Here is an 8,118-nt window from a genome sequence, read left to right as displayed (position 1 = left end):
ACTAAAAGTTTCAAGAATGTGTTGATGGGATAAGGATAAGAGCCGGCCATTTGATCTACACTTGTGGAGTTGAGATAGAATAAAGGAGGGTAATATAAAGGAGAGGGATCCCATTACAGGGGGGGATCGGAGAATCTGTGGAAAAACAATGTAGTATTGAGAACTATAATTGTAACCCAGTTTAAGAGAAATAGATTCGAAAAAACTACTCTCCTTGGACATTGCCGAGGAAGAACTGCTTTACCCAACACTTGTTTTTCCATTGTTTTTCCTTACTTTCTTACCATCTTTAGTCCAAAATGAGCGTTGCCCACTTCATTAAAGCCTAATTTCCAGCACACTCTCTACAAATTCAATGTATTGGACTTTTTGAGCCCCAGTCTAAGACTATTTGGGCTTGAGACTTAAATCTGGCCCTACACTATGACTTAAGGAAATTTACATAGTCTGACATAGTTAATAAATAAAATAAAATATAAAAATAACCTATACCACCACTATAATTGACAAATTCCCTTGCACAAACACGGCTGCACGGGTTACATACTAGTTTTATATACTTTCCAATTATTGACACCGAACTCTAATTTTTTGTTGCATAGTTACATGTGCCAAGCATTAGAAAAATTCTATGGTCCTCATGTCATTTATCTATCCACTAAAATATTCTCACTATTGTTGATTCAGTTTAACATGGAAGTCAATTTCTGTTAATTTTTATTATTATTATCATAAACTGACTCAACGATTTTAAATAGACAGGTGATTTTTAGTGAAATGATAGATGTTACCACGCCTTATAATTTCTCCAAGCATTGACACCAGCTGCAGGCTTTGCATCGTGTATCCAAGAGAGAATCCCCGTCGTTAATATTGGGTTGCAGATCTTGGTGAGCCCATATAAAATTTTGGCCCGGCCCGTTATTGTTGGGTTGATGAGCCCATGGTCATCTCAAACTCACCGACTTCTGTGCTTCCAATTGTTAAAAAAAAAATAGAGCAATCGCAACTCGCAAGGAGTGTGAAGCGAACAAAGCAAGCAACACAGTGAAATCAAATCAGAGCCGTTAATCTCAAATATTCATTCATAATAATAATAAAAAATTAAAACGTTTCGCGAACTCAAACCCTAAACTCAGTCTAAAAATTCGTTCATTCTTTCTACAATTGCTGCCGTCCGAACAGCTGGTACCGATTATCATCGAGCATGGGGAAGAGAGAGAAGCGGAAAGCGAAGCTCGATCTCGAAGAAGAAGACGAAGCAGAACCCAGCGGCTCTGCTAAGCCATCGAATTCCTTCTTGGGACTGAGCAGCGACGACAACGACGACGACGAAGCGGCGAACGAAGATTTGAGCCTGAAGATCGTCGAGAAGGCGCTGTTGATGCGCGCCGCCAAGTTGGTTCCCGACGCCGCCGCCGCCGACGACGGTGACGCCGGCGTTTTGAATGGAACTCAGGGAGCAATTGATGGCGGTGGCAATGGATCTTCTTCGTCTGTATTGGAAGGGGAGGTGGTTGAATCTCCCAGTGGCAGTGGCAGAATTGTTAAGAAGAAAATTGTTAAGAAGATTGTTAAGAAAATTGTTAAGAAGAAAATTGTTAAGAAGATTAAGAAGATGGAAGTTCAAGACCAATCCGTGAGTTTTTTTTTTTTTTTTTAAATATCTTAGGCTCTGTTTGTTTCGCCCAATTTAACTTTAACCCTAGCTGTTAATTTTTGCCAACTTTAGGTGAAGAAGAAACATGTTGAACTGAAATTGATTGTAATTATGCTTTATATATTTATATTTTGTGCCTAAAACTTAGGTATAGTTTTTTAGGTTCACTACATTATGTTCCCAATTAAATTCAAACTCATAGCTGCATTGAATTTGGAAAAATGCTAAAACCACACATACTATTGGTTAGCAAAAAAGTGATGATAATGGTGGGCTCAATTTGCCACATCCGTAGTTTGTAAAAATATAGTAAAATAGTTTGTGGCTGTAGCATTACTCTTGAATTTAATTGTCTTTGGAAAAGATAACAATATTTGTGCTTCATTGGATTTGAATATAATTGAGAACTTAATGTATAGCATTTAAGGAATTGTACCCAAGTTTTGCCTTTTTATTTGTATATTAAAATTTTGATATTTCTATATTGGATATGCGGATATAAGTTTTCCCATTTCGACAATTGAGTAAAAATGGACTTTTGGCTTACTTGGTGGGTCATGAGAATTTTTGTATATGACTGTTTTGGAAACTTATATTGCCTTAGGTCGTTGTTGTGAACGATAAAGAGGAGGAGGAGACAGCGGAAGCCTCAAATATGGTTGAGCCTGTTGATCCAAATGCTGTTGAAATAACTGACAACATTGTGTTTCGGAAGCTTCTTGTGAGTTCAAATATTTGCTCTCAAATGCCAATTTTGAAAATACAATTCCTATTGAAAGGCTTAGTTTGGTATCTCTATGATTTCCATTCTCTCAGCGGGGGCCAAGGTATTTTGATCCCCCAGATAGCGGTTGGGGAGCATGCTTTAATTGTGGTGAAGAAGGTCATACAGTGGCAAACTGTACAGCAGCTAAGCGGAAGAAACCTTGCTTTGTTTGTGGGAGTTTGGAGCACAATGCAAAGCAATGCTCAAAGGTTCGTTGAATGAATATTGGATTTTTATTATTATTTATTGTAGGACTTATTTCCTGCGCTACTAATTGTTGTTATATTTACCCTAAGTTGTATATATGTTCTGCACATACATACATGTAATGTGCACACTGGCTCGTGCATATGTGTTTGTGGGTGCTCACGTGCATCTGTGCATTTATCTATTTATGATGGGCCTTTGATTCTGATCATCATCCATATCTGGGTGTTTGATTTACTGCTTGGTTCTTTTTCAGGGACAAGATTGCTTTATCTGCAAAAAAAGTGGCCACCGAGCAAAAGACTGTCCTGAAAAGTACAAGGGTGGCTCTTTAAGTTTGAAAATTTGTTTAAAATGCGGAGATTCAGGACATGATATGTTTTCATGCTGGAATGATTATTCACCTGATGATCTCAAGGTTTTTTTCCCCTTTCTTTCTTTCATATCGTCCTAGAGTATTTTTTTTTTTAATAAAAAATATCTATTTAAATAAAGATGGTTGAATTTTGAAACTCTTTTCTGATAATTAATGTTTCTCTCCTTTGCCTTATCAGGGAATACAATGTTATATCTGCAAGAGACTTGGGCATATATGTTGTGTTGATTATGTTAGTACTAGCCCTGGAGTAATTTCTTGTTATAAGTGTGGTCAGTTGGGCCATACTGGTTTGGTAAGTTCTATTTAATGTTTTCAATGACCTTACCATTTTGGGTTGTGCAAGTATGATGTGTGTGAGTGTGTGCTTGTGCCTAATCTTAGGCAAAATGGTTGAATATTGAAGTTGATTTGTAAAATTGTAAAACATATATTGACTGAACAAAGTATCTATTAGATGCTGGCATTTTTGAATTTATTGGCATGGAAATGATGTACTTGCCATTGTTGTTTTTATGTGATGATTTGGTTTTATATGTACTGAAAAAGTATCATATCTCAAGTCCAAACTACTCTTTATATACCCTCTTGACTCACCAGAAAGTGGGGGAAAATATTTTACCTTGTTGAAATTGGACATGCAAGGGCTATGTCGAACATTTCAATGAGAATTTCTGATTCATAGTGTCAATTTAATTTTTTCTCGATGTTGTCTGGTTTGGAGCTGTAGTGCAAGTAACTTAACACTTTTTTTACCAGTTTTATTAAACTCTAGAGTTTAAGCAATTTGTCTATAACATTGATTAGACTGTATGTTGCTCTGTATATAACTGTAAGTTGATTCTAGAAGCAAGACATGAATGGTGCTATGCTTGATGCATATTGTTTCTTACTGTTGAGGAATTTCACCATTTATTAGTAATATTCTTGTTTTCATGTCAGGTAGTTATATTTTATCAACTTATTTGTGACATGTAATTGCTCGTTACTCTGAAAGACTGAAACTTTCCTTTAAAAAAAAAAATTCTAGAAGTTTACTCATTTTCCTTTCTAGAACATTTCATGCCTGTTATATGTTTGTATCATAGAATCTTTGATTTTTTCAAATTTTTGTTTCTCTTTGTAATTCTATGGGTTTCTTCGTGTGCTTACAAAGCAGTATTTTTTAAAAATAAAAATATTCATATCTATATGTAAAAAAAAATCATAGAATCTTTGCTTGTTTATTTACATGGGCACTAGATACCTTAGTCTGTAATATAATTTTGTATTGGACAAAACTTAGTAGTACCTTAGGTTCTCCTCTTAAGACTTAGCGATATGGTTACATAACTAAAAAATACACTTTCATCCCATGAGAAAAAAGCTACATGGCAGAATCTTAAGAGGGGGAACCTAAGGAGTAATACCTTTGCCCTTTTGTTTTATTCTTTCTAGTTTCTCATAAGCAAATTTTTTTAACATTTGATCATTTAACTTGTTTTTATAGGCATGCACAAAGGTACGTGGGGAAGCCAATGGTATGGTGTCATCTAGTTCGTGCTACAAGTGTGGTGAAGAAGGACATTTTGCCCGTGAATGCACGAGTTCTGCTAGGGTGAGTTTCAGCAAATATTTGTTCAGGTTCTTAAAATTTTTATGTAAAGCATGGTTCTCTAAATCCAGAAGGTGTTAATTTGTAATTTTGTAGCCCTCTCTTCAATTTCCATTTACCTTTAAAAGTTCTACGTTTCTCTAATATCAATCCTGGTGTGTAATTTTGGACTTTCTGCAGGCTAGCAAGAGGAGTCGTGAATTATCAACCCCAACTTTGAGATTTCACAGAGAAGAGAGAGACTACTCAGAATTCAAGTCTTTGCCTAAAGATCTTGGTAAGGTTCGTAAAAAAAAGACAAAAAGAAATGAAGAACAAGGCAATACTACACCACGAAAATCAAAACGAAGAGGTGGCCAGATAATGGAGGATCCTGGAGACATTTCTACACCACAAAAGTCAAAACATAGAGGTGGCTGGATAACGGAGGATCCTGGTGACTTCTCCCATAGAAAAGCCAAAAAGAACAGCTGGAGGTCTCCAGCAACACCATCAAATAAGGGTCATACAATATCTACTTTAACTGCTGGTGGTCACATTTCAAGCCCTCGAGCATCTAAAAAATCAAGTAATTTTCACTCGGGAACTTCAATGTCACAAGGATCACCAATGGCTTTTCAGCACAGATTTTCAGCATCAAGGTTTGACAACTCTGGCGGTGCTGGGATGCAAAGAAGTTATAATTGGTGGTAGGAACACAAGTTGATATATAAACAGAAGCTACAGGAAGGAGATAAAATCAAACGTAATTGAGACTCAGGTTCCCTTTTCCTTTATTCTAATAGGATTGTAAATATATATATATATATATATTTTTTTGTGCAAAATATTCCGAATGTGATTCATATCAGTGGTTATTTGTGTACATGAAAACAAGCACCTTTCATTCTGCTTCTTGTCAAAAGGAGCATGTGTGTGTATAATTTCCATTCTACTAATTAACCATATGATGCATGGGCATGTTCATAAGTAGTATTATTTCTGTTGCTTTTGCTTAATGGTTACTTTTTTCACCTCTGAAACCATCTTTGGAAGATTAAGTAATTCACTTCGTGGTTTGTCTTTCTGCTTTGTATTGATTATTTTGGTTGTTTTATTGTGTGACTCCAACTATATCTGTTGCAGTGCATTTGGAAAGTACAGAAGTAAATTCTTAACAGCTTCAACTTGGTTGACATATAGAGCTGTAGCCTTTTTGTATGAATAATCATAGCATTAGCAAAGCTTTTACATAAAAGTGAAGACGTAGGATGTTTTATAAGCAAGATGTAGTTGCTATCATCTAAGCCTTATATCATGAAAACTTGTTTTGTTTTATACTACTGGACTTTGTTACCTTTTGGATTGGGGTTGGCTTAGGAAAGAGGGATAGTTTATAAATTTAGGTAATTGGATATATATAGTGTGTTTTCATCGATTTGTATGAAGAATTCTTGATGATCATTCTTTTGATTGAAATCATTCTTGCAGTCATATTTCCAAGTGCTTGTATTCTTTTTATCTTTATTAGAAGATTTATCAGATGGAAAACATTTTTGTTCTTGTGCTTTCTCCTTCTTAGGCTCTATATAAATATTAATTGATCTTTTGTAATGTTGAATCTTGTTTGTAGAAGATCCTACATCACATTATGTTACATGATATTTTTAATATGATTATCGAATAAAATCGTCTGACACTGGTGTTTAATTATGTTCTTGTGCAGAGATTTGGACTTGCTCTACAAATTGGTTGTTTCAACGCTTATGGAGCATCATGCTTCACCTCTGTTGTATCTTACTTACGTCTGACTGTTAGCAAAAAATAGCTACATCGACCTCATCAGAGTTCTTTTGGCTGTTCATTGCTAGTAAAACATCCATTAATTGAGAGCTGCATGATCCCCTTGCTTTGTTGAGCTTTATTCTCTTTTCATTTTTATTTATTATATTTATTATCTTGCTTTCGGAAGCTCTCTTTTAAGGGATTGTCGTGTTGAGGCCTGAGCCTTTTACCAGGAAATATCACGTTCTCTAAATTTGTCACAGCCACACCCCTGAATATTAAAGCAAATTTTCACACACAACTTATTGTACTTTTGAGTTTTGACAACCAATTGCAAATATTTTTTGGTTTCATCTAACATCAAAATGTGATCAAGGATTATTATTATGTTTTTTTAGAGGAAATGAAGATTTATCCTTTCTGATTTGGAGGTGCTTATTATATAATGTTCGTGCCATTGTTTCTTATAGGAATGATTGCATTTTTAGTTGATTCTCATGCTACATGTCTTATAAGTTCTGGTATTTTTTTTCCAAGTTTTAGTTGATGCTGGAGTTTTAATTTTTTGCGCCCCCTCCCCTCCCCTCCCCTCCCCTCTGCCTTCTTTGATGCATTGGAATTAAAGGGTAAAAGTTAGGAACAATGCCTTAGTTGTAGTACATTAGGTTTTCAATTAAATTTAAACACTTGGTTGGCTGCATTGACCAATAAACACAAATAGTGTTATATTTTCTGAGGTAAATTAAATTCAAGATAGCCAAGTGTTTGAATTCAATTGGGGAATGTAATGTACCGTGTATACCCTAACTTTTATTTGTTGTTTAAATATGAAATATGAAATTTGATAATCATGGTAATTATTAATAGGTGTTAATTATAATGGTGCTTATGTATGAAATATTTCTAACAAAGATGTTTAGGGTCAATATTTTTTATGACAATCTATATATATATATATATTTGTAAAAATAAAATCTATACTTTAGATGATTTTGATAGAGCATATATAGAACATATCATTGTCTTTGGTCTGCCCGATCGCCTGACTTGGTCTCAAAAAATGTGGTTGGTGAGGGCTGTTTGCTCATTTAAGTCTTTTTTCTCCATCTTGTCAAGGGCGCTCAATTGGCTGACTTCTTTTAGTGTGTCTATAGTATTCAAGGTTTAAGTCACTCATATCATGTTTTGACTATCAAATTACAACAACAAAAAAAATATTTTCTCACCATCTCATCCGATCCTTGGTGAAGCACAATCAACATTTAAGGCTATCAAATTGGCTATTTTTCACAATTTATCCTTTATTTTTTGAAGGGGACTCTACTGATGTTATTAAAGCCCTACAGGATCTTCTGTCCTTCCCTCCTTGGGTCCTTATCCCTTTTCTCTATGAGTTGAAAGTTGCTCTTAGCTCTTTTTTATCATTAGAGTTTCTTTTTATGATTACACGTATATAATTTTTTGTTTCATAATTTGCCCCATTGATTGCACTTTGTAATAGGAATGAGCTTATTTCCATGTTCTCTTGGATTTTCTCCCCTTAAGATTAAATCTCTCTATCTCATTTTCTTTTTTTATCATATTATTTTGAAAAAAAAAAGTGAATAACTTTCTTATAAACTACTTAGATTTTTATTATAAAAAAAGAAGCAAACCCTCCTCACAAGCTTTCTCATTTTCTTTTGACAACTAAGATTTAACAAATTCGACGTGTATTTTGCCTTTTGCTTAATTATTATTATTATTTTAAA

At 34.6% G+C, this 8,118-nt stretch overlaps 1 protein-coding gene across 2 annotated transcripts; it reads left to right on the top strand.

Moving 5' to 3' along the window:
- Positions 1-1,018: 1,018 nt before the first annotated feature.
- LOC115982056 (zinc finger CCHC domain-containing protein 7) lies at positions 1,019-6,793 on the top strand. 2 transcript variants are annotated; one of them, XM_031104558.1, is made up of 8 exons: positions 1,019-1,639; positions 2,265-2,381; positions 2,477-2,635; positions 2,890-3,051; positions 3,188-3,304; positions 4,499-4,606; positions 4,784-5,363; positions 6,309-6,793. In XM_031104558.1, exons 1-7 carry the CDS (start codon positions 1,208-1,210, stop codon positions 5,294-5,296), a joined length of 1,608 nt encoding a protein of 535 aa, XP_030960418.1. In that variant the 5' UTR covers positions 1,019-1,207; the 3' UTR covers positions 5,297-5,363; positions 6,309-6,793. The 2 variants fall into 2 exon arrangements, with proteins under 2 accessions (XP_030960418.1, XP_030960409.1); XM_031104549.1 differs by having other exon boundaries at positions 1,020-1,639; positions 4,784-5,348.
- The last annotated feature ends 1,325 nt before the right edge of the window (positions 6,794-8,118 follow it).

Source organism: Quercus lobata, chromosome 1 (assembly GCF_001633185.2).
Source record: "Quercus lobata isolate SW786 chromosome 1, ValleyOak3.0 Primary Assembly, whole genome shotgun sequence".
Lineage (NCBI taxonomy): Eukaryota > Viridiplantae > Streptophyta > Magnoliopsida > Fagales > Fagaceae > Quercus > Quercus lobata.
This window is presented reverse-complemented; position numbering and strand designations above follow the sequence as displayed.

Coding starts and splice junctions, on each gene's coding strand:
- LOC115982056 (XM_031104558.1), top strand. CDS start 1,208: ATGGGGAAGAGAGAGAAGCGGAAAGCGAAGCTCGATCTCGAAGAAGAA. Junction 1,640..2,264: donor TGGAAGTTCAAGACCAATCC/GTGAGTTTTTTT, acceptor ATATTGCCTTAG/GTCGTTGTTGTGAACGATAA. Junction 2,382..2,476: donor TTGTGTTTCGGAAGCTTCTT/GTGAGTTCAAAT, acceptor CCATTCTCTCAG/CGGGGGCCAAGGTATTTTGA.